This window comes from Ictidomys tridecemlineatus, chromosome 2, assembly GCF_052094955.1.
Source record: "Ictidomys tridecemlineatus isolate mIctTri1 chromosome 2, mIctTri1.hap1, whole genome shotgun sequence".
Taxonomy (NCBI): Eukaryota; Metazoa; Chordata; class Mammalia; order Rodentia; family Sciuridae; genus Ictidomys; species Ictidomys tridecemlineatus.
In genome coordinates, this window is record NC_135478.1 from 213,254,063 (window position 1) to 213,281,398 (window position 27,336).

The 27,336-nt window shown below is 41.9% G+C and overlaps 1 protein-coding gene across 1 annotated transcript in view; it reads right to left on the reverse strand.

The window, feature by feature from the left end:
* Positions 1-343: 343 nt before the first annotated feature.
* Positions 344-27,336, reverse strand: part of Cnot4 (CCR4-NOT transcription complex subunit 4) — a 153,457-nt gene continuing 126,464 nt past the window's right edge. Inside the window, exon 11 of the mRNA XM_078040575.1 lies at positions 344-531. Within this exon, the coding sequence (XP_077896701.1) occupies positions 359-531 (173 nt within the window). The 3' untranslated portion in view covers positions 344-358. The remainder of the gene's footprint in view (positions 532-27,336) is intronic.

Genomic DNA, 27,336 nt, shown 5'->3' on the forward strand with positions numbered 1-27,336 from the left:
TGGGCCAGGATTCTGAACACACCCCACCTTCTGGGACTGGGCATGGGTCCTGTCCATGGTGCTGACCGCATGCTTGGAAATAAAAGCCATCTGGACTGGGTGACCACAAAAGGGCCCCACTGAGGACACCTGGAGTCTCAGGGGCTTCAAGATCCCAGCTCACACATGTGATTTCCCAATGTGACTTCCCTGGATGCTGTGTCCCTGAGTCAAGGCCCAAGTCCTGGCTTTTATCAAAGGGTTTATTCCTTATATCTTGTGTCTTCCAAGGAGAAGACAAGGAGAGAAAAGATGTTCACAATCTGCAATGCCATACCAGCTGAGAACAGGAATCTAAAGAGAACATTACCTTCGGGCTTTATTCAAGCATGTCTCTCCTCCTCTGCACCCCAGTATTGGGGATGGAAGCTGGAGCACTCTCCCTCTGATCTATGTCCACAGTTCTTTCTCTTTTCTTTTCAGACAGGGTCTTACTAAGTTGCTGTGGCTGTCCTTGAATTTGCAGTTCTTGTGCTTCTGCCTCCCAAGTAGCTGAAAGTACAAGTGTGCACCACCATGTCAGCCCAAGCATGATTAGTGAATGAATACCCCTTCCTCCTTTGGGTCCTTCCTTCCTTCCAGCCGTCCACTCAGCTGTCCATGCACCACATTCTAAGCATCACCCCCAGTGATAGGTATGTCACATTTGGCAAAAACACACAGGCCCCTGCCCTCTTGGAACCCATTACCTAGTGGAAGAGACCAGTGTAAATCAATTAATTATACAGATCAAAATATAATTTCAATGTGACAAGATATAATTTCAATGGTGCCATTGAACTTTATGACAAAGAAGGTTTTACCTAGTCAAACACATCAGAAAGAGATTCCCTGAGGAAACGATGACTATGGTTTGATCTGTTGGTGAAATGACCATGTTTCTGGAAGAGGCAGCAGCCAGGGCAGGAGACACAGGGCAGGAGACACAGGAGCATGTAAGGAGCCCAATGAAACCTGGTGTGTAGGGGTGAGGAGGGAGCAGGGTGCAAGCCAGGCAGGAGACCTGGACAGGCACCACATTGGTCAGGCTCTATTGGCCATGTGAAGTTTTGTCTTCAACTGAAGAATGATGGTAAATCATTAATATGTTTTAAATAGGGAGGTAATGTGAGCAGGTGTATTCCAAAGAGATTGTCCTGGCTGATGTGTAGCAAATCAACTAGAAAGGGGGAGAAGGAATGTGGGAAGACTGGGTAAGAGGCTCTTGCAGGAATCTAGGTGATAAAAGACTGTGGCTAAGACCAAAGCAACAGTAAAGACAGACAAAACCAGGCTGGGGATGTGGCTCAAGCGGTATCGCGCTCGCCTGGCATGCGTGCAGCCCGGGTTCGATCCTCAGCACCACATACAAAGATGTCATGTCTGCCGAAAACTAAAAAGTAAATATTAAAATTCTCTCTCTCTCTCTCTCTCTCTCTCTCTCTCTCTCTCTCTCTCTCTCTCTCTCTCTCTCTCTCAAAAAAAAAAAAAAAAAAGAGACAAAACCGGATGGATATTAGGAGGGAAAAAAATCAAGAGATTTAGGAGGTAAAATCAAGAGAATTTGGTGATGCATTGACCATGAGGGTGCAGGAAGGCAGCAAGATGTTGAGAGATGGCAGGGGGTTCCTGGGTTATATGATGGAAGTTAGTAAGACTAAACAAGGACCAGGTTTGGAAGGAAGAACCTGAGTGTAGCTGTTCAAATGACTTTGCAACATCCAAGTAGAGACCTCAAGGAGGCCGATGTCCATACATACAGAAGACCTCCCAGGAGAAAATCGGAGATGACAAATTTGAGATTCAAGCAATTGCATAAATGGTAATCATCGTCCCAGGTATGGATATTCAGGTCAAGTGACAAAGTGCAGAATGAAGAGAGGACACAATGCCAGTTGCATGACCATAACCTCCTAGGAGGAGCTGCAAGTCATCATCTCAGTCCAGGAACAGCAGCTGTAAGAGGACAAGTGACATCTCTGGCTGCCCAGGCCCAGGTACCAGCTTCTGCTCTCCCTGGATCAGAGAACTGTTGAACGTGGTCCTTGAGAACAGAGAAGGACAGCAGAGACTGACAGAAGGGCATTAGCACTGTGGGGACGTGAACCAGGCTCTGCTTTCCTTCCATATCTCCCTCTGAGGAGGGCTGGCCCCTGGCTGGACTCCCTCTGGGCAACTTCTCCATATCCTTGACAGATATGCCAAGCTAGTGATGAAAGAGGGGTACCTCCATGGCTGAAGTTCTCTGTTGGGAGAGAGGGCAATGGAAGCGTGTTGGGATGCCCATGCCTGGCTCCCAACGTGCCTCTCCCAGTCCATCCTGCTTTGATTTGCCCTCCAAGAGAACCCAGGGAGGTGGCCCCACGCAGGAGGAAGAGTCGGCCTCCCCAGCCTAGTACTGAGGAGACATTGGGGGCTTATGAACAAGAATGCCCAAGGGTCATGGACACACCTTCCTGCCTTTCTCTGTGCTCTGCATCCCATCATCCTCTTGCAGGGTTCTTGAGCCTCTCCCTGATCTGCTGGCCCTTAAAGCTGGAGCACCCCCACCAGGGGGCAGTGTAGGCCATGCAGAGACTGAGAACCAATTTTCCTTCCCCCACCCCACCTTTTTAAATTGGTAAAGTTATACATATTAATGGGATTTGTTGTTACATATCCATACATGCATACAACAAAACAATTTGGTCAATGTCATCCCCAGAATTTGCCTGCTCCCTGCCCCTCACTCTTAGTCCCTTTCCTCTACTGATCTCTTTGATTTTCATGAGATCAGGCTCCATCTTTCTTTTCTTTTTTCCTCTCTATCTTTGACATATGACAGAAAACATACAACGCTTGACCTTCTGATGAGTCTGACTTATTTTACTTAACAAAATGGTCTCTGGTTCTATCCATTTTTCTTCAAATGACATAATTTCATTTTTCTTTATGGATGAATAAAAATTCCATTGTGTACAGATACCACATTTTCTTTACCCATTCATCCACTCATGGACACTTGGCTGGTTCCATAGTTTGGCTATTGTGAATTGTGCTGCTATAAACATGGGTATGCATGTGTCACCATAGTAAATTGACTTTAATTCTTCAGGGTAAACACCAAGAATTGGTATCTCTGGTCATGTGGTGGTCCCATGCTTAGTCTTTTGAAGAGTCTCTATACTGATTTTCATGGTGGTGGTACTAATTTACAGTCCCACCAACAGTGTAAAAGTGTTCCTTTTCCTCCACATCCTCGCCAGCATTTATTATTGTTTGTATCCTTAATGACTGCCATCCTGACTGGGGTGAGATAAAGTCTCAGTGTAGTTTTGATTTACATTTCCCTACTTGCTAATGATGTTGAACATTTTTTCATGTATTTGTTGGCTATTTGTATTTCTTCTTTTGAGAAGTGTCTAATTCCTTTTCCCATTTTTTTTCAGTCTGTACTTCTTTTTTCTTTCTTTTTTTAAATTGTTCTTATTAGAATGACATGACAGTAAAATATGTTTTGACATACACATATGGAGTATAACTTCTCATTCTTCTGGATGTACAAGATGAAGAATTATTAATTGGGTTATTTGATTTTTGGTGTAAAGTTTTTTGAGTTCTTTACATATTCTGAACATTAATCTGCTGTCAGAAGAGTAAGTAGCAAAGATTTTTTCCAATTCTGTAGATTTGTTCTTCACATTCCTAATTGTTTCCCTTGCTGTGTAGAAGACTGTTAATTTGAAGTCATTCCATTCTTGGCATTATTTCCTGAACGTTAGGGGTCCTGTTGAGCAGGTTGTTGCCTGTGCCTATATGTTAGAATGTTGACCCTATGTTTTTTTCTATTATTTGTATAGTTTATGATTTAATTCCTAGGTCTTTGATCCATTTTGAGGTTTTTTGTTTGTTTTGTTTTGTTTTGTTTTTGGTACCAGGAGTTGAACTCAGGTGCACTCAACTACTGAGCCATATCCCCAGCCCTATTTTGTATTTTATTTAGAGACAGGGTCTCACTGAGTTGCTTAGCACCTCGTTTTTTTGCTGAGACTAACTTTGAACTCGAAATCCTCCTGCCTCAGCCTCCCAAGCCTCTGGCTTAAGTTGATTTTTGTGCAGTGTGAGAGATAAGGGTCTAGTTTCATTATTCCACATATGGTAACCAGTTTTCCCAGCATCGTTTGTTAAATAGGCTGTCCTTTCTCCAATGCGTTTTTGGCACCTTTGTCAAGGTTCTGATGACTTTAGATGTCTGGGTTTGTCTCTGTCTTCTATTCTGTTCCATTGGTGTCTGTGTCTGCTTTTAGGTCAGTATCGTATAGTTTTTGTTACTATAGCTCTGTAGTATAATTTGAAGCCAGGTATTGTGATGTCACCAGCATTGCTTTTTTGACTTAAAATTGCTTTGGCTGTTCTGGGTCTTCTATTCTTCTAAATGAATTTTAGAACTTTTTTTTCTGGCTCTGGGAAGAATGAGAGGGCCTAATTTTCAATGGTAGCCTCAGGCCAGGGCAGTGGTGAGATGAGGTTATGGGACCAGTTTCTTCCAGCTGCACTTCTGTCAGGGCCCTCCAGCCCTCTGCAGAGCATCCTCCTCAGAGGCCAGGCACTCACGCTGCCGGGGCCTTCACACACACTCAGCCTCCCCCACAGATGTGGCACCTCCTTCTTGTCTCCCTTGCAGCCTGGTGAGAGCATCAGCAAGATGCCCACATCCTGGGCTCCTGCCATGTTCCTGTGAGTATGGCCAAAGTGTCCTGGGCAAAGGGCATCCCCTCAACATGGCATGGTGGGAGGGGGAACCGTTGTTCAGTCCCGGCCACCCATCCTGTCTTCCCCATCCTCCAGAGTGCCCAGTTCTAATCTCTTCTCGTATGAGCTAGAAAGTACAAGCCCCCCAACTAGAATTCCTCTGTAAATAGCCTTCACTTTGTCACCAGAAAGGTCTTTCTAAGTCATAATAGTCTGTTTCTTCAGGGAAGTCAGACTTCACAAAGAGAATCAGAGAAAGAGGCTGAGTTTGTGGCAAGGACTGATAGGGATGCCGGATGATTTTCTTTTCCTGTAAGGGAAACAGGTTGTCTACTACCAAATAGGACTAACTGGGGACAACACTACTGAAGACCACCCATCATAATACTTGCAGGACCCAAAGCAGAAATGTAGATGGAAGCCTGGATACCAAGTGTCCGATTAATGGAAAGTTATAAATCGGGCAAACAGTGAAAGAAATATGCTCTATCTTGAAAAATACACTTTCATAACAACCTGGTGGCTAATTTTCACTCTGAATTCAGAAACCTTGAAGTCTGTGCTCCAACAGTGTGGTCCAGGGACAACAGGCCTCAGCTCCAGCCCAGTCCCCTGATTCCTCTTCCTTGGCTCCATCCCACACCACGAGAAACATGTAAATGGACATCCTCATCCAAACACCAGAGGTCTGTTCACTCCCCACCCTGCACCAGCACCTGCCCTCAGTCATATCCTAAGGTGACTCCTTGGTTGAGCCTGGGAGTGCACACCTGGGCAAGTGGCCTGCAAGTGGCCATCTGGGTGGGAACAGCAGGATCTTGGAATGAGAGCATGGTCTACAAAAGGGACTCCAGGGTGGCATGGTCCCTTGGACACAGACTCCTTGGCATGGGGAAAGGACTTGCCCAGAGGCATACCGGAGCAGGCCTGCCAGCAAGGCCTAAGGACAATACCAGCCGGGCAACACAGCCACTTCCTCTTTTATTGGCAGGTGATCAGCCAGTGCACCTGTGAGCCCTGGAATGGTCTCTATATGTCCCCTGCCCAAGTTTCGCCCTGACCTTTCTTTCTTTTTCTTTTTTTTGTACTGGGGATTAAATCTAGGGGCGCTGAGCCATATCCTCAGTCCTTTTTATTTTTCACTTTGAGACCAGATCTCCCTAAGTTGCTTAGGGCCTTGCTAAATTGCAGAGGCTGCCCTTGAATGTGCAATCCTCCTGCCTCAGCCTCCTGAGTCTCTGGGATGACAGCCTTGTGATGCTGCATCTGGCCTCACCTTCATTTTCTAATGCTTACCAATTAGACTCCCAGCAGGGAGCAGAAGGCACCATCAAATTAGATTCTTTACAAAGGCAGAGTGAAATGTGGAGAAACTACACTGAATCTGTAGTTACCCAAGGCTAGCAACTACGGAGGGACTCTTAACGCCCTTAGGCCAAGGACAGGGAAGGAGGGGATTGGCACTCAGGAGACAGTCATGTGGAGGAAGATAATTGGAGAAATGTCTGAACTTTGGTTAATAGACACCAAGATGCTTCACAGGTAGGAATCTGGTAGACTAAAGGTCTTTATAATTTCCTACAGTACTTCCCATTGGCCAAACCCACCCAAAGCCAGGGGGCACATGAACCCTGATGTAGCCCAGGTAGGTCAGCCCCTGGGGTGAGAACCAGGTAGGTCAGCCCTTGATGAGGAAGGGCAAAAGAGGGATCTGGAGGAGTGATCAGAAAATATCCAGCATGCCACTAAACAATGGCTCAGATAGAATCATCCATAGTAAATGACAAAAGGTGGGTATTTATCAACAGATTTTGGTGTCAGGTCAATAAAAATGCGGGTCTCAATCACAATGTATATGTCCAATACTGTGCCACATGGTTGCCGGGCATAGCTGGCAGGTGGTTTCACAAGTGTCCCACAGAAACGTCCGGAGTCTCCCAGAGACACCCAGATCAGTGCGAGGCTAAGAATAGAACCCAGGTCATCGCAGCCTGTGGCTTTTCCCACATCCACTCCGGGGCAGTACTGACGAAGCCTGTGAGCAGACGAGGGAGAGAGAACAGGCTGGGGGAACAGAGGAAGGTTTCATGCATATTAAGTGTGGAGGGACAGTGGACATCTACATGGAAATAGCCAGACAGTGGCTGGACATGCAGGACTATAGCAATAGCAAACAGAAAAAAAAAAAATGCCTCCACACTCCTTATCCCAGGCACCAGATGAAATGTGGGAGAGGACTTCACCTCGTCTCCACAGAAGCTGGCTCAGGGACCAGCCACACGGGCAAGACCAGAGAGCCACATCCCAGGACGGAGCAGGCCACTATTCCCTCCTATTTACTTTTCCTTCCTGTTCTTTCCCTCCCCTGCCCATTTGCTCAGTTCTCTAACTACTGCTCAGCCCATCTCTGCCTGACCTTTCCCCATCAGCCTACTGAGAAGCCTCTGCGCTTTCCTTAATTCATCCAACCCCTGATGTTGGTGAGCATCACCTAATGAGGACCAGATTCAAAATTAAACACCATGAAACACAAGTGGACTAAATTAAAAGGCATGATGGGAACTGGCTGTCATATTGGATACTTAAACGGAAATCCTACACAGTTTTCCATCGAAATGTCATCTGATCGGAGAGCATATGCACCAGTGAGAAAGGGATTTTTCTGGATCTCTGACATGAAGGAGCCTACTCTGGGGAGCTGTTCTCTCAGTCTGTGACTTAGCTCAGCCCCAGGAACAAACCCCCGCTCGGCTCATCCTGAGCAGCGTTGATCTGAATGGGAAACGTGCCAGTTTTCTCATCGTAACTGGCAGATTTCTTAATTAACTTGCTGATACTGTCACTGTTTTGGAGTGCGGCCCTGACTCTCCTATTTTTAGGGGCTTGTACTAGGAACCCACCTGTCATTCAGCTAGCCTGTCTTCAAGCGTGACATGAATGTGGGTGCCATCGACCACACGGGAGAGGAGCACAGCATATGGGTGGCTTCCGGAGACTCGCCTCGCTTCCTTAGGGCTCTTTGGCTCCACATCCTCCTCTCACTTCCCTAGTTGAGAGTTCCCAGGTCAGTCCTGAGCCAAGCTGTGCCCTAAGAACCCAGCCAAAGAGAAAGACTTAATCGATTAGGCTAAGCCTTGAGGTCCCCAGGGAAGAGGACAGAGCAGCGTCGGGTGCCAGTGACCAGCAGACTAAATCCCAATGTGGGCCAGCTAGTGTTGACATGTTCCCAGGCCTACATGGCACATGTGGCCCTGGCCAGTCACCTGATAAATGGATGCCACAGTCACAAGAACACTCTAAAGCGGGGGAGAATTTTCAAAATCATTTTCAACCCCTCATTGTATAGATGCAGAAACTATCTGTGGCCTGGAAGAGCAAAATGACTGACTGCTAATGTATTGAGTGATCTCACTGGTGTTAGAGGCTAAAGCCTAATGCAAGCCAGGTCCAGGTTTCAGATACCCAGCAGATCATGTGTCAATACTGCACATCGTGACCACTGGACACATAATGTCGAAGTCCTCGACTATGCCATGGAGGACATCGTTAGCATCATGGGAGGGGTTTGCTATAGACACCGGGTATGCCATCTTTACAGTGCTATTTATGATTAATAAAAAACATTCCATTTAGTGGGATTATTATTATTCTCCTCCTCCTCCTCCTCCTCCTCCTCCTCCTCCTCCTCCTCCTTCTTCTTCTTCTTCTTCCCTCCCCCCCCCTCTCTCCCCGTTAATAGGGATTTAATCTAGGAGGGCTTTACCACTCAGCTACATCCCAGCTCTTTATGTATTTTATTTAGAGAAGGTCTCACCAAGGTACTGAGGTTGGCCTCCCTGGTCACTGGGATTCCAGGGTGTGCCCTGTGCCCAGCATCAATTTAATGGTTTCCCATCTTCTGCTTAAGAACCTCACTAGGACTGCAGAAGAGAGGCTGGGGTGTAACAGAGGCAGCACCTCAGATAGCAACAACCAATGGCAAACATGCAAAAGTGGGCTTTGATCAAATTATAAGAATGAACACAAAGAGATTAAGAAAAGGGATGGAGTTTTAAAAATCCAGCCTTGTTTTCAAAAGAGATGGGGAATTTCATGTTTTTTTAAAAAATAGTCTTCTCTGGCTACTTCCACTTTCTCTCTCTCTCTCTCTCTCTCTCTCTCTCTCTCTCTCTCTCTCTCTAACACGCAAGGAAGTTTATTGCGGCACAACAACACAAAAAACATGAAGTTGGAAACAAAGTGAATACTTATCAGTCAGAAAATGGCTGAATGATTCTGGTTCATTGACACCACTGAATACAGGGCAAATTTTAAAAGTCTCACAACAAATTGAATGAAGCAGGTATGAGAATTCAACTGTCTCCTTCAAAGCAGACAGTAAAGAAGCCAGCAAAAATGCAAAACAGGACTGAGGGAGAGCACAGGGGTAGGGTGTGGGCTTCACAGGCCCAAGGGCCTGGGTTTGGTCCCCAGCACAGCAAACAAACACGAAAAGTCAAAATAATGCCTCTCTACACTGTCCTTACTCCTGGTTCCTAAAAATATAGATATTTGAAAATATATTTCAAATGTTACCCTAAACAAATTAATATGTGAATATTCGACAACAATTCTCATTGAATGAGGGCCATAAGAAAGCTACAAATTCAATAAGGAAAAAAAAAAATAGACAACCCTGGAGAAAAACTGGCTGATGACCCCAACAAATGTCACAAAAAAGGGGCTGGATATGTGGCTCAAGCGGTAGCGCGCTCGCCTGGCATGCGTGCAGCCTGGGTTCGATCCTCAGCACCACATACAAACAGAGATGTTGTGTCCGCCAAAAACTATAAAAAAAAATAAATATTAAAATTCTCTCTCTCCTCTCTCTCTCTATCTTTTAAAAAAAATGCACAAAAAGAAAATATAAACAATCACCAACCACATAAAAAATGTTCTTGTTATGGTTTTGATGTGGTGTCCCCCAAACTCATGTGCAATGCAAAAAGGTTTGGAGGAGAAACAATTGGGTTATAGCCTTAACCCAGTCAGTGAATAATCCCCTACAGGATTAACTGAGTAGTAACTGGAGGCAGGTGGGGTGTGATTCAGAAAGTGGTTAATTGGGGGCATGTTTGGGGTTGGGGTACAGATTGTATCTGGCAGCGTAGACTCTCTCTCTCTCTCTCTCTCTCTCTCTCTCTCTCTCTCTCTCTCTCTCTCTCTCTCTCTCTCTCCTTTCTGTGAGTTGCTTCCCCTGACCACATTTTTTCGCCATGTTGTTCTGCCTCACCTGGAGACCTGAGGAATGGAGCTGGATGTCTATGGATTGAGATCTCTGAAACTGTGAGCCTCCAAATAAACTTTTTCTCATCTATAATTGTGTTGGTCGGGTCTTTAGTTGCAGTAGAAAAAAGCTGACTAAAACAGTTCTCAATAATTTTATAAATAAAAAATATATACTAGCTGGGGTCAGTGGTACACACCTGTAATCCTAGGAGCTAGGGAGGCTGAAGCAGGAGGATTGCAAGTTCAAAGCCAGCCTCAGCAGCTTAGCGAGGCCTTAAGGAACTTAGTGAGACCCTGTCTCAAAATAAAAGAGATGAGCCTAGTGGTAAAATGCCTCTGGGTTCAATCCCTGGTACCTACCCCCAAATACATATTAGTATACTAATACTAACATATAAAAGTATATATTAAAATATTGTACCAGTGTTAATTTCCTGGCTTTGGATAGTATCCTGTGGTTATATGTTAACATTCCAGGAAGTTGGTTGAAGGATATGTGAGAATTCTCTGTACTATTTTTAAAGTTTTCCAAAACACTAAAACTAGTTTAAGATAAAGAGTTAAGGGGCTGGGTTGTGGCTCAGTGGTAGAGCGCTCACCTAGCACATGTGAGGCCCTGGGTTTGATCATCAGCATCACATAAAAATAAATAAATAAAATAAAGGTATTGTGTCCAACAATTCTAAAAAGAATGTTTTTTTAAAAAAGAGTTAAAATTTTATGGTAGGGCTGGGGTTGTGGCTCAAAGGTAGAGTGCTTGCCTAGCATGCATGAAGTACTGGGTTCGATCCTCAGCACTACATAAAAAATAAAATAAAGGTATTGTGTCCACCTACAACTAAAAAATAAAGATTTAAAAAATTTTTTAAAAAATTGTATGATGGTTAAATTTTAACATTAGAGTGTGGGAACAAACACTTCTCAGCCCTTTTTTAATATTTATTTTTTAGTTATAGATGACACAATATCTTTATCTTACTTTATATGGTGCTGAGGATCAAACCTGGTGCCTCATGCATGCCAGGTGAGCGCTATACCTCTGAGCCACAACCTCAACCCACTTCTCAGCCCTTGTAAGCTGTTGATTTTCCTCTGCTCACTGTACTGCGCAGTACTGATACTAAATAATGCTCACCTTGCCAGGCAAGTGTCCTAGTGATGGTCACATTACCACCAAGTTACTAGGCTTTCCCTCCTTGCTTTATAGAAACAGACTAAAGGAAAGAAATCAGGAAGATGTGATCGGTCAAAGGTGATGATGTGATTTCATGAAGGCGGTACTCTAAGCTTTCTTGGCTGCTTGAAAGCTACTTTCTGCATAGTTTGAGAAGCAGATGTAAGATAGTTGCCTGGGTTTTACTCTTCCTGAAATCTAACCTATGTAGAGAAAATGCATACGTACCATGAATGATTTCAAAGTAAACACTCGTAGAGTCGAAGGGTCAAGAAATGAAACTTGGCAGTATTTCCAAAGCCCCAGCTTGTGGCTTTCCCTCTAATAACCTCTGCTTTCTAGCAGTAAGTGCCATCCCTCTTTTTCAGCATCTTGCCCTCTTTTTAGGGCTGTCTTGTAGCTTTCTTTTACCTATTTTTAGATTAAATCTTTTTATGTATGAGTGAAGGCTTTACATATCCTTGTGGATCTTGCTTTTTCTCAACATTGTGAGCCTAGTTCATGTCATTGTGTCTCTAGAGTTCATTTCTTTTCATTGCTGCATCTCATTCACTTTTTTGTAAACTTTTTTTTTCAATCAACAAATAATCATGGTACCTATTTGTGGGGTGCAACCTGATTTATAATATATGTATTCATTGAGGAATGATGAAATCAAACTAATTAGCATACCCATCATTTCACAGACTCATTTCTTCCTAGTGAGAGTGTTTAAAATCTACTCTTGGGCTAGGGATATAGCTCAGTTGGTAGAGTACTTTCCTCACATGGACAAGATCCCGCATTCAATCCCTAGAACCCACCCCACACACACACACACACACACACACACACACACACACACATAAAATAATACTCTTTCTGCAATCTTGGAATACATTCTACATTATTAATAATAGTCACCATACTGTGCAAAAGATCACTAGAATTTATTTCTTCTAACAGAAACTGTCCCCTTTGACAGGCATCTCCTCTGTTCTCATCCACCCACCCGACCAGCCTCTGGTCAGCCATGATTCACTCTGATGAGCTCAACTTTGTTTCTTTCTGTTGTTGCTGTTTTGTTTTTGTGTTTGGTGATGGGGACTGAACCCACAGCCTTGGGGATGCTAAGCACTGAGCAACATATACTCCCAGCCCCTCAACTTATTTAGATTCAACATACAAGTGAGATCATCCATTCAATCTTTAAGCCACCATAATCACACTGTCTTTGTAACTGCTACCTCCCCAATTTAGAATGTCACATGCTTCTATCCTCTCTACACCTCCACAGCCCCCTCCCCAAATCTCTGGTCTCACCCTGCTCATCTTTTATAGCCTGGTTTCTGGGTTTCCCATCCTGCGCGGTCGACTCCTCCTCCACGGCTGAACACATCCCTCTTCCCACCACATTACTACAGCACATTACTCTGTACATCGTGGCTTCCCAGGCTTCATTATGCTATATTTTGCAATTTAAAAGTTTTGAGAGATACTTATGCCAGCTACTCCTATGAGTCTGTGACTTTCTTAGGGGTCAGGAACACATCTTTTCATCTTGGGCATTCTAGCTGGCAGGGGCTCAATAAGTGTGTGTTCAATGAATAAATATAATTTCCAACCATCTACACTGAGTTAAAATTCAGTCTTCTCTGGATACACAAGGACACATTATGTGGTCCCTGAAATGCTTCTTGGGCACAGGAGTCCATAATCTACTTGGGATACCCTGGCATTTTCTTCCCAAATGAAGTTTCCCAGCATATGGGGGAAGGGGAAAGGGGGAGCAGACAGGGAGGGAGAGAACAGTTATCACAACATCTGGGTTAAGATTAGTAACTCTTCAATGTCAAATATAATCAGGGTAATTATTCAAAGCTGTCAACTGATAGTCTGAGGCAATCAAACCCCAAGCACTGGTTTTCCCCAGGTGGGCTGTTCAAAAGAATTCAAACCAGAAGCCACTGGAACAGAAGGTCTTTTTTGAGGGGAAATTGTGGGTGTCTTTCCAATATGCAGTGAGGTCTGTGCGACTGCTCAGCGCACCTTCTTCTATACCTGAGAAGTCCAAGCTTATGCCCAAATCCCTGGCCACCAGTGGGAAGTGCTGTAGTGGCATTTCATGCAAAATGAGCAAAAAAAACATTTTGCAGCAAATTATTACAGCACTTCTTATTTGCTTGTACTTTAGTTTTCTAAACACTTTCACTCACAGTATCTCATTTTAGCCTTGAAGCCACATGAGCATAGTGAACTCAGTGCATAGGTGAATACACAGAGGTCAAAGGTATCTGGTCTTCCCCAGGCCAACTGGTCAGTGGTAACACTTTTTGCCTTTTCATTCAGAGGTCTTTCTGCTAAAGCCTGGAAATCAAGAAGTTATTTCAAAATCTTCAGTGTAAGTATCGGAGAAAAACCTGATGCTATCACATACTCCAAGATTACTTGCTCTTGTCACTGATAAGTAACTGCTAGATTAGGAAGGAATTTAGGAGGTCACTCAGTATAATCTTGCAAGAAATTCCCTTTAGCAACTGCTATGGTGCCGTGTCCGGCTAACTGGAACCAAGTCCCGCGAGGGACGATGAGGTTAAGAAATACACAGGACACCAAGGTTCTTCATCCAGGAGTCTCTCTTTATTCCTAACATCCTTCCCTTATATCCCCCAAGCAGCAGGAGTGGAAAATTACTCAGAAAAGGGAGGGAGAGGGGAGAAATTCGGCTACGACATCTGCCATTGTTAGACACCGAAACTTCTCTTATCAGGGAGTCCACCAGAGCAGAAAAAGGTCAAGACGTTCCTGACGTTCCTGTGGAGCACATATGTCTCAGACAGACAAGCAGGAAAACCGCAAGCTTGCTTGCATGGCCTAGTGAGCTGGCCACTTTGACATGCATAACAAAGAACTGGAGGCTGGGCCTCAGGGGCCTGGGAAAGGCCTGCTACCAGCACTATGGTTTGCTGGGTGCCCTCCAAAAGCCCATGTATTAAAGTCTTGGTCCCCAGGGTGGTGCTCCTGCAGGGTAGTAGAACCTTTAGGAGCTGGCCTTGTGGGAAGTCCTTAGGGCATGAGTGAGCCCTCAAAGGGGATTTTGCTGAGGCTGGCCTCAAACTTGGGATCCTCCTGTCTCAGCCTCCCCAATTTCTGGGATGACAGGTGTGCACCACTTCAACCAGCTTGCTTTTAGTTTTTTCTCCCCCCCCCCACTTTTTTGTTATTGGGGGTCAAATGCAGGGCCTCATGTATGCTAGGCAAATACTCTACCACTGAGCTACATTCCTGACCGTTTTAAAAAAGGATTTTATTTTGAGACAAAGTCTCACTAAGTGGCCCAGGCTGTCCTTGAATTTGTGATCCTCCTGCTTCAAGCTCCCAAGTAGCTGGGATCTCCTTTTCTCTCTTGATTCCTGGCCATTATATAAGCAATTTGTTGGTCCACAGAACTCCCACCAAGATGTGTTGTCCTCACCAAAGGCCCAGAGAATGGGGCTGCCTGATCTTGGCCTGGAATTCCAGAATCATGATTCAAAATAAACCTTTTATCTTTACAACTTCATAATCTCAGCTATTTTGTGATAATAACACAAAACGAATACACCAATCCTTAGCCATATTAGGTCTTCCTTATATTGGGTATCCCTTTAATTTCTTCCCATAAGTCTTAATTATCCTCAGTGGGACTGCAAAAAAAAATGTCTAATTCCTCTTCTTCAAATATTTGTGAGTGGTCTGCTCTCTTTTCTGGCCTAAATATTCCAGCTTGCTCAAGCCATTGATCTGTTTCTGGTACCAGCAATAATAGAACACTTCAGTAATTTCTAACATTTATTGAGTAGGTAAAATGCTAAATACTTTACATAAATTATTTTATTTAAGCCTCTCCACAACTACGTAATAATAATAATAATCAGGATAACTCTGTTAATACATAATAATAGCTCTGTTATCCTGATAATCATTATTACACAGTTATTATTAGTATTATATATTAATAGAGTTATCCTGATTTGACCCATGGAAGACACTTGAGATTTAAAGTTTAAGCAACTTGCCCAATGTCACCCACCTAGCAAATTATAAAACTGGTAGTTATATCCAGGCACTCTGAGTTTGTAACTCTCCATCTAAACCATTCCACCATAGACTCTCTGTGTTCTTTCCCCATCTGCAGTATAACAATGAAAAAAGGCTTCACATGCTAAATGAATGGAATGGAGGCTGGTAACTCTAAGAACCAAGTCCTAATTCTTGTCACCCAATTACTGTGACTGGAAGCAAATCAAATCACACTACGCTACATTTTGCTGTTATGATTCACACCCTTTCCACAGAGACACTTTAGTCACTGTCACCATCCACCTATCACTCTTGGGACTAAATAGACTACCTGGCCAGCTATGAAAGCCATGAACCATTAGGTCCAACTTACAGGCATCATCTCACATTATTTTCCACCTCATTCACTGTGCACCAGGGGACACGGTTGTTTTCAGCTTCATGTGACCAGTCCCCATAGTAGGGTCTCCACGTGTTTACACATGCTCTTCCCTTCATTTGATAATACCTGAATTTATTCTCATGGTTTAAAAAATCAAACAATATAGATAATACAAGAAATTCTCCTTGGTGCCCCCTTGTTGGAGTTGGCATGGCTGGTTTTGACACAGAAGAAAAGAATCTGACAGTTCCCAAGAGGAACTTTTTATTTTTCTTTCTTTCATCTTTGACAATTGTGCCTGTCCCAAATGCTGTGTGAATGCTCCAAGAGACCCCTGCTTTGGCTATAAAGGTTTTGGTTGAAGACTGTCCCAGATAGACTCCACCCCACATCCTCTCAAGGTGACTCTGTCCCTCTGCAGCTGCTTCAAATGTCTTTACTCTGGTGAGAGCCCCTCTTCTACTCATGACTAAGCAGAAGTCTGCAGTTAGCTGACAGGACACTGCATATGTATGAACCACCATCTTGTCTACATAAGAAGCCTTCCTCTTGCCCTTATCAGGTCAGTCCACATACTGCTTCCCCTTAGGCTGCAACATAAGTCATACTAAACCCTCTTTTGCATGGTTATATTTCTCCTTTGTGATTTATATCTTGTGTGGAGAAGGCTGAGCTGATTGTACGAAGAGCTGGTAATACTAAAGGATGTAGGCACTAAAGGTGGCCAGCAGCTGGGGCTGGTAACACTGAGGGCAGCCAGCAGCCAGGGAACTGTGGGGAGCTACGAAGTAATGGGGAGAGAGCTGTTAAGAGCTATTAGCTCCAGATGTTGAAAGAGTTCCAGAGAGCTGCCAATAGCTGCTGGCTCTGGCTGATAGAAGAGCCCCCAGAGAACTGCTGGTAGCTGCTAGGTCCAAGTGCAAAGATCCACAGGAAGAGCTACTGAAATTACTAAGAACTGAAAGCTGCTGGCATTCAAAGTTCAGAGCTGCTAACACTAAGGGAGCTTCACTTTGCCTATTCATGATTTCTGTCCAAATCAAGCAAAGGAACGCTCAAGCCAATTGATAACAGTTCCAAATTCTTCAGATTTGGGTTTGCAGATCATTTTCTCAGTGAGGCTTTCTCTTCTATCCATCCATCCATTCATTCATCCACCCACCCACCCCTCCATCCATTCATCCAATGTCTCTGCTGAGTATATAGAAGCAGTTAAATATGATGTCTGCTCTCCAAGAACTTTATTGTTTACATTCTGTTGCTTTGATTAAAAGCAGTTTCTCTACTGCACAATTATTGTATGTTATACTTTTCCTTTAAAGAACTGTCAGATCTGTTAGTTATATGAAATTTTTCATTTTGTAATACCTGAATTTATTCTCATGGTTTAAAAAATCAAACAATATAGATAATACAAGAAATTCTTCTTGATACCCCCTTGTCATCCCCCACCACAGTTCAATCCTTTCCATAAGGATGTTGCTATTATCATTTTAGCATGGATCCTTCCAGACCTTGTGTATGCTTTTACATGTACAGAGACACATATAAATACATGGTTTTGTTTATTTCATATATGTGTATAATGTAAATGGTGGAATAATATATATAGTTTTTTCACCATGTGCCTTGTACATAAAAATTAATTTCATTCTTTTAATCTCTTCATGATGTTCTATAGTATGTTTGTCTAACACATGAATTACAAATAAGCATTAATCCTGTTTAATTCTTTCCTCTTATAAATAATGTCATAATTAACATGATAAACATAATAAACAAGTGCCAGGAGAGACATTATTAGGATAAAATTAATGGGAAATTTTCATTTTCATTTTATTAATCCATTCTCAAAAAGAAAAAAAGTTTGCATCAATTTATACTCATATCCAAGGTGCATGAGATACCTATTTTCCTACACCAATGTATTTTGCTTTTGTTAATCACAAGAGCAAAACATTCTCAATTATCCCTATCTGCAAATTTTGTCTTTGGCCATTTTTCCTTAATCTTTTAAAAAGATTTATTTATAGGCATCCTTTATATAGTTGGAATATTGATCCTTAGTCTACCACCTCAGTTGCAAATATTTTCTCCCAGTCTGGTGTTAATCTATTTTTTTTAAAGAGAGAGAGTGAGAGAGAGAGAGAGAGAGAGAGAGAGAGAGAGAGAGAATTTTTTAATATTTATTTTTTAGTTTTTCGACAGACACAACATCTTTGTTTGTATGTGGTGCTGAGGATCAAACCCGGGCCAGGCAAGCGAGCTACCGCTTGAGCCACATCCCCAGCCCCTTAATCTAATTTTATTTATAGTGTTTTGTCTTATAGAAGCCTTAAATAAAAAAAAAGAAGCCTTAAATATAGGTTTAGTAAATTGGTCAATATGTTCTTCTTTGGGGTCTTGTGTTTCACATCTTGCTTGCAAATGCTTTCCTTTTCCCAAGGCTATAAACATATTCTGCATTTTTTGTCATGACTATATATTTGTTGGGTTGTTTCATGGTCATCTCCATTACCTGAATTTGAGCCCTAAGAGTCACATTTACTTTATTTCTAGCTTCATCCCCTAGAGCATATCACAGCTAATACCTCCATGTGCAATCAAAGTTTATTGAGTGACAAAAAGAGAATGATGTTGAGCTGGGGTTGTAGCTCAATATTAGAGCACTTGCCTAGCATGTGCGAGGCCCTGCGTTCGAACCTCAGCGCCACATAAAAATAAATAAATAAATAAATAAATAAAGGTTTTGTGCTCAACTCCGACTAAAAAATAAATATTAAAAATGAGCGAGAGAATGATATAGATATTATTAACAAGAAGATACAGGCTTCCCTGAAAGAAAATCAATATATAGAATTTGGCTATTGTGAATTTTTATAAAAGAATACATTGTCTTCATTCTATCAAATTTTTCACATAATTTTGAATTCTAGCAATTGCTACCTTCTATAGTAATCCCAAAATTATCATAGAATCTTAAATTTTGAAAGAAACTGTTAGCTGCTATGCTGGTGCTTTCAGGGACAACTGCCTATACTTGCAAGATGTTAAATGACTGTGAGCTTGCCTCTCAAATGGTTTTTTTTTTTTTGGAGAAGGCCTGCTAGAGAAACTTAGAAGGTTACTTGGAAGTGAACTCTGCCTCAGCTAAGTTTGCAGAATCATCCTGCCCCACCCTCCTTTTAGGTGACCTAAAAGAGAACTTTGCTCATTATAATATGGAAATTCCCCCTCAAGGATGTTCCCATCTGCCATTTTTTTTAAATATACAATATATGAAGAGGCATGACATTGAACTGAGCATACTCAGGAATGTGCCACTTCTGCATGTGATAACGAGGCATTCCTGCATGGCTGTGTATGAGTTTCCCCAATAAAAGGCTTTGATTCGCTTGCTTGAGGAGACTTTGCTTTGGGAATCAACCCAGAGTTGTCCTTACTTACCACCTCTCTCCATCCCTTCATCTCTTGGTCATTTTTATTGGGTACCCACTCACCAAGAGCTCAAACTATTACTTTTGGTTAAAAAAATTAGGGTGCGTCATCCTGTCATCTGATGTGGCATTCACTATATGGCTTTGTCTTCTGACAATGGGGTGCACAATGTGAACCCAGCTGGAAAGCACCAATACCTTTCTGGGACATGGATGGCTTGGTTGAAGAGCGCCCTCTGCTGGTGTCCTTCAAAGGACCTACACACCTGACGGCTTGGATACATTTACCATCTCCCGGAGACCCAGCCCCAGGATTTTCTGCCATTTCTATTTGCCAGAAGCTCCTGGTAATCTCCACCACCTCTGTTCCTTTCTTTTTCTCCAAGTCTGATGGGAATTTCTGGGTAATATCAAATCATTCTGGTTGGGCCCACTTCGGATGTAGTATTATTAGCCTCATCTGGGCCTTCCCTGTTGTTTACCCTCGTTTGCCCTCTTTTTGTCCATTCTTTCACCTTCCTGTTGCATTCAAGGCTGCATGTTCTCAAGCTCATGATTCCACCTCCTGCCCCCTAATTATACCCAGTTTATGGGCCCTTAACATCCTGTCTTCTCCTGAAAATTCTCTTATTTCTTTTGCTGCTCTCTTGGAGAAAGAGTATCCCTCTTCCTGAGACTTGGCCTCCAAACATGCTCCTGAGTCTATTCAATTCAGCTTTCTTATTCAAATTTGCTTTTCCAAATAATTTTGTCTTAGTCTTAGTCTGACTTCTATCGACTTACGATTGGAATAAAGCTTCCTTCACTTGAAAGTGTGTTATCATTATTCCCTCCTCAAGCTTCTTCAGCTTACACTATCTCCAATTAACTCCTGGTTGTTCTTCATTCTTCAACCCATTGCATTTGGCTTCCATTGCCTCCCCCACATTAAAACCAATCCCTTGAAGATCATTACTTATTTCCTAACAGTAAAATTTAATAGCATCACCCACCACTAAAAGCTTCCTTCCTTCCTTCCCTCAGTCATTCAAAATAAATGTCAGGAGTAAGGAGCAGTGGGGATGACACATGCCTCTCAGCAACTCTGGAGGCTGAGACAAGAGGATCACGAGTTTGAGGCCAGCTTAGTCAATTTAGTGAGACTGTCTCCAAAAATAAAAAATAGAAAAAGAATGTGAGGCACTATGCTAACTAAACCTTGGGTACACTCAGCTGTCCCCTATTCATAAGGGATTGGTTTCAGAACCCTCCATGGATATCAAAATCCAAGGATACTCAAATCCTTTATAAAATGGTATAGTATTTACTTATAATCTGTACATATCCTTCCATATATTTCAAGTCATCTCAATTACTATTAATATATAATGCAATGTAAATGATGCATAGTTGTTATGCTGAATTGCTTAGGGGAAATTACAAGAAAAAAAGCCTACATATTCAGAACAGAAGAAATCTCTTTCAAATATTTTTGATCCACAGATGGTTGCATCTTCTGATGCAGAACCCATGCATACAGAGGGCCTACTGTAGAGACAAGAAGAAACATCCCTTCTTCAAGGAGATTATGGTATAATGAAGGCATACTGAAGATATCAAGGGAGGCAGGAACACCTAAATCTGCACAGGGATGTGAGAAAAAGTTTCAAGGGGCAGATCACCAGCGAGGGGACAGGAATTATATATACCTTCCAGCTGCGAAGACAGATGTGCAAGGAAGAGGCACGGTTACTTGAAATAGGAGAGAGTGTGCTGGGTCCCACAGCAGCCCCCGCCATGGGTTTTGCATTGGCAGATTCAACCTTTTGTTATGAAGGTGCTGGGGAGGGTGTCCTTGGACAGCTTTGACAGGGACGTGACATGAACCATTTTAGTCTCTCTGAACCCCAGGTGCTGGCTGTCTGTTGACAATGAGTCATCAGCTCTACCCGCTACCATCCTCTCCTCTGTATTACGGTTTTCAGATTCTCTCCCTAGTTAGATCCTGCGACCAGGTGGGACACAGGTGAAATGTGAAAGGTGGAAGAGAAGATATCATCATTCTCCAAGTGGCAGCTGTAGGCAGGTGGCCACTGGTAAATGTGGGGTTTTGGTAGCAGCTTCTTAGAATCTTCCTGGGGTCACCCGCTGAGGGCACTCTGGGGAGGCATTGAAGGACTCCTGCAATTCCAGATCTGAAAGCCAGCAGAGCCTCCCTGACCATCCTCCTTTGGCCCTCCCCATGCAGGTTTTCAAAATTCTTCACTGGAAACATTCCTACAGTGACATCATACACTTCATTTTGGACCACTCCCCAAAGTTCCTATCTCACCTGTGCCTCTTATAAGATAACTCCCAAACAGTTTCTACCTCTGGCCTTTCTCCTTTGCAACACAGCCAAACTTCCAACTATTTCCTGGGACACCTCCACCCAGACTACCTGCTAGAACCTTAAGCCAACAAATTAAACAAAACAAAACAATTGGCTCTGTTTGAACTATAGTAGTTCCTTTTCACATTTCTTTTAAATACAATTAGTTATTCCAAGTATCTGGCTCAAAATAACATTATTTTAGTTTCAGAAATATTAAATTGAAAAGGCATAAATCAGTTTCTCTTTAAATCTGTTATTAGAGTCTTAACATTATCCAGACCACACAAAGATATATCTCTCTGGCCTGTGAATAGTCTTGTACACCTCATATTATTTATCTCCCATCAGGTAAAATATTTGAGAACCTACTTTGTGTGATATTGTTGTTTCTCAAGGAGTTTACAACCTGGTAGAGGGTCTAGAAGAAATCTAAAATTGTTGTTAGGTAGCTTCTTTTATCCTTCAACTATGGTTAGTAACTTGCAAAATTTGTTCATTTCTTCTTAAACCTCTCTTGAATTCTTCCCTCTTTTTTCTATTCCAACCAAACTCCCTTATTAGCACAAAACCTTCCCACAGAGGATTGAGTATTCATAAAGCAGAATCCTACCCAGACTCTGCCCTGCTTAGAAACTGTCAATGGCTCATTTCCAAAGAAAGCAGGGCCCCTTACAATTCTGGACTTCTTTCCCACAAATCCCCCCTACAAAACCCAAGTTCCTTCCAAATTAAGATCAGTACCCAAACGTGCCCTAAGCGCTCTCATTTTGATGCCTTTCCCTGTTCCCCGGTCTCCACTAATATCCAAAGCTCTCACCTCTTTGAGCTACCTTGACACTCTGCCCTTCTGAAACTCACATTCGGCCTTGTTTTAGAGCCATCCGAAACTTTTCAGTTTGATAGCAGAGATCATTTTATTATTTACACCTAAATTAGCCCAAAATAGGTATTTTATTTAAAAAAAATTTAAATTAAACCCAAATCTCACATCCACATTTCAGTCCTAATTGTGTCCTTCGTCCTATTTTTCCCTTCTACAGACCTGTATTTTAAATATTTTAAGATAATCACCTTGTCTTTGTTCCTTATCTGTATAAAATCCAGAAGACACCGGCCAATTTATTAGTCCAAATGAATGTAAACATAACCCAAATAAGCACAAAATAAACAAGAAGTTCCTAAGGGACTTCTTAGGCAAACTTTGACTCATACCCTGATTTGGGATAAATAAATGCAGTATCTCTTCATTTCCTTTCACCAACCACCATGTGACTAAAATAAGGCAGAATGTCTGGGGTTATGGCTCAGCGGGGGAACACTTGCCTAGCACGTGCAAAGCCTTGGGTTCAATCCTTAGCACCACGTAAAAATAAATAAAATAAAGGTATTGTGTCCAACTGCAACTAAAAAATAAATATTAAAAAAAGGTGGGGGATAAGATACCACTCTTTCCGGGCATGGTGGTACACGCCTGTAATTCCAGTGGCTTGGGAGGTGGAGGCAGGAAGATTGTGAGTTCAAAGCCAGCCTCAGCAAAATCGAGGCACTAAGCAACTCAGTGAGACCCTGTCTCTAAATAAAATACAAAATAGGGCCAGGGATGTGGCTCGGTAGTCAAGTGCCCCTGAGTTTAATCCCTGTACCCCCTCCCCCCAAAAGAGATAACACTCTTACCACTTTGTAAACAAAAAAGCTGGCCAAGCACTTGGAGTTTTGGAACCAAGTCATTAATAAATGTAGCCCAGGATGGGCAAAAATTAGTCCGATCTCTGCTTTAAAAAAAAAAAAAAAAATCTGTGACCTAAGACAAAGACTTTGTCTACTTTTGGCACATGAGTCTGATAAAAGCATAGGAATTCCTGCTACTGAAACAACATAAAAATGTATCTCTGGATGGTTGTAATACACCAGGGACTTTTATTAACATTATTTTAATTTTGGAAATATTAAATTGAAAAGGCACAAATCAGTTTCTGTTATTAGAGTTTTAACATTATCCAGACCACACACAAATCTCTCTCTCACACCTACTTCCTTCAGCTGTGAGGAAAAGCCATGTAAGGAGGTGCAATGACCACACCTACTAACACCTTGCCTTTTTTTTCTTCTGGTACTGGGATTTGAACTAAGGGGTGCTCTACCACCAAGCTGCAACACCAGCCCTTTTGAGACGGGTTTTTTTTTTTTTTCTTTTTTTGGACTGGGGATTGAACCCAGGGTTCTTAACCACTAAGCCATTTTTTATTGTACTAAGTTGCTTAGGGCTTTGCTAAATTGCTGAGGCTGGCTTTGAACTTGTGATCTTGCCTCAGCCTCCAGAGCCACTGGGATTACAGGCATTTGCCAATGTGCCTGGCAGTCCAATACTTGCCTAACACACCATTTCCCTTGGAGACGAACCAAGCAGAACATATTCTTTAGAATGGCCAATTCCTCTCAGGTGTATTTTGAATATGTGGGCCCATGTATATGTTCTTTCGCAAATCATCTGAGTTACCACCAAGGGAAAGAATCCCTGTGGAAATACCTTAGTTCTTAAAATTTTTTTAAATCATTTACTAATTCCCTAAATTAATTTGTTCAGACAATCTTCCTGTTGGACCATCCATGAGTGTCTGAAGATTAATCCTGAAGTACATTAACAATCTGGTAATAAGTACAAAGAGAGTACTGATTTTTGTGATAAAATACACTTTTGCAAATAGTTGTTGCTAACAACTTCAGCCATCTTTCAGACCACTTGGGCAGAGGTAGTTAAATCCAACAGAAGACATATCTCATAAACACATTTAGGTTATCTAAGACTTCTGATTTTTAAAAGTTTACAAATCCTAATAATATAGATCTTAACCCAAATGTTGTTGGTAAAACTTTGTTAGAAAACTCATGTGCAGTATATCCCATGTCTTCAAGTTTAGGCAAACTGTTGGAGAGATACAATCAAATTTAGCTCATTACTGTGTTATAGCAGAATTCCTGTGGAAATACCTTGTTGACACTTATGAAACTGTTCCCAGAATACAATTCACATGCAGGTAAAAGTGTGCTATTTTTTCTTTCTTTTTTTTTTTTGTGATTCTGTAATTATCCTTTAATCGCCTAAGTCTAGGCAATAACCCATATCCTTCTGTCTTGCAACCCCCACCCTCCCAAAACTGCAGCAAAATTTAACATTCAGCTTAAACTAACCACAAACTAAAAGAACACTGCTGGAAAACAGTAAGTTAAAAAGGGAAATCAGCTGGGATACAGTTCAGCAGTAGAGAATGTACAGCCCCTGGTTTCAATCCCCAGACACACACACAAATAAGGTTAAAAAAAAGATGACGATGACAGGTGCCATTCAAACCAAGGAACATGCAACATGCTGGTTTGTACTCATTGGCCAATGGGAAGAGAGAGTACCTCCCCCTACACTTTTGCACACAAATTATGCCTATTAGTTTGTAAAATCAGAGCATGAATCTGGGCAAAGATGGCAGATCAAACCTATGTATCTAATTTCATTTCTTTCTAAAAGTTCACCAAAAGTAGAGTGAAGAAGTAAAAGCAGATTAACAGCAATAAAATGTGGGAAGCTCGAAATAAGATGGTTGTGGACTTAGTTGATTTGAGGAAGTCCAACCTTAAGCTAACAGTGGGTAAAACTGAGATCCAATCCCATTTATATGACAAAATCTTCCAGGGCAAAGAAACTGACAGTGCTGCGCACCTTCAAGCCAGCGATAAAGCATACAGGAGGAGACTAAAATAGACTACTAAGAAAGTGACACAGGAAGTTAGCTCCTTGGACTCATTCCCCAACTCTACCCCATGGCAAAATCACTCTTCTAAAAGAGCGGGTATTTTAAGATGTAATCTTTGGGAAGGACTAAAAACAGGGATTAAGAAATATATATTTAATGAAAACAAAAGCCTCAATACTTGATTCGCCGTCAGTCAGACCGTTACCCTCCAGGCCAGCTGCTTCTCTATGGACTCTGACCATCAGAGACAAGGCCCTTAAGACACTGGCAACAAGGGTTTCCCAGCCACCCAGATCTTCCAACAGGAGCTCAAAGTTGGCAAGCTCTCTTTTTGCTTTCAAAACTTCCAATCAAATCTTCAGTCTTATTCATGAGCAGATAACAAAGGGTTATCAAGCACTGGAGAAGACTCTAACAAGGGAGATGGGAATGGAAGCAAACAGAGATAAAATCAATCTGGAGAAACGCGAAAACAAGAAAACTATAGGTAACAAGGTTAAGAGAAAACTTCCTACAAAAAAGAAGAAAAGTTAGAGATGGAAAACTGGAGAAAAGATAAGAAAAGTAGAAGAAAAGTCCCTAAAGTCCAATTTTTGAATAATGAGATCTTTTGAAAGAAGGACAGAGAAAATAATTGCAAGAATTTCACTAATGAGATAAGTAAAAAACACTTTCCCAGAGCTGGACATGAATCACCAGATTTAAAAAGCCCACACTGTGTTCAGCACAATGAATTAAATGAAGCCACACCTATAGTGCTAGTGTTTCTAGCACTATAGGAACATACACACTTTTGACATTTCAGAACACAAAAGACAAACTTGCCACAAGCTTCCCCAGAGAGAGTAAAACAGGTTACATATAAAGGATAAGAGTAGTCTTGGAGATTTTATCAGCAATATGGAAAGAAGACAATGAAGTAATACATTCAAAATTCTGAAGGAAAAAAATATAGCTTAAATTTGGCAGATACCAAATTATTTATTGAAATAGAACATTATTTTCAGACATGCAAATTTTGTTTAAAATATTTTTCATGTAACTTTCTCAAGAAATTATGGGAGAATGTCACTCCAGCAAAGTGAGAGACTTAAAAAAAAAAAAAAAAAAAGGCTAGGGTATGGGTTCTGGCACTATAGGAAAAAGAGGATCCAAACAAGGAAAAGGGAAATCCTAGGAATGATCACTGTACATAGGATCTGAGTATCATGACTTGAGAAACAGACACAGTGACCTTAGGTACAGAAAACAACAGGATTCTCACTGCTACTGTACCAATAGGATGCCTGAATCAGACACAGTGACCTTAGGTACAGAAAATAGCAGATGGCTCTTTTAGACCCTACATGTGCCAAAAATAAAGGACCAGGCTTACAAACAGACCTGTCAAATACCCCAACCCATGTCTTTTAAACTTACCAGAAGAGCTACTACAACCCCTATAACCATAACCCAGAGATTGATGGTAATATTGCTCTTCTCTTACACAGCAAGGCTTGGCTTATTACTCATCTTTTAAAAATTAAACAATGTATATTTTTCAGGGATACATATATTGCTGACAAAAGTCTGAAGACAAGATTGACATAAGAAAACAGGATAATGGTTATTTGTGGATGATGAAGAAAGGGAAGTGGAGTTAGAGAGAAGCACCCAAAGGGGTAACATATTGAAGGCTCTATTCCTAACCTGGGTGCTAGGCACACAGGTCATTATTGCTTATTTTTATCCTTTAAACAATAGTCCTAGTTGTTTTTTTAATAAAGTCTTTTGGATATATGACTCAGTAAACATAAACACGATTACAGTACAACCTCCCAAGGTAGAACTTCCCTCCTTTGACTGAAAAAAACAACTTTTAATTGACACACCTGTCTCAGGACCCACCCCCTACCAGCACACCTATCTCCCCACACACACAAAAAAAAAACCTTAATTATAAGACATTGCTTCCTGAATATTATTCGCGTGTTGGTCCATCACAATGTGATGGTTCAAGAGACCAAGGCCAAGTTCATAAGGCACAGAGAGTCAGTCCTTTCCTCTCTGATCACAGTAACACTTTTGATTAATTTTTACAAACATTTTGCTATCCTCTTGGTCAGCATCTATTTGTAGCAACATTTGTTTGAGAATGATATCTCAAAAACTTTCTTAAAAACAGTACAAACTAAAGAATGAGAAAA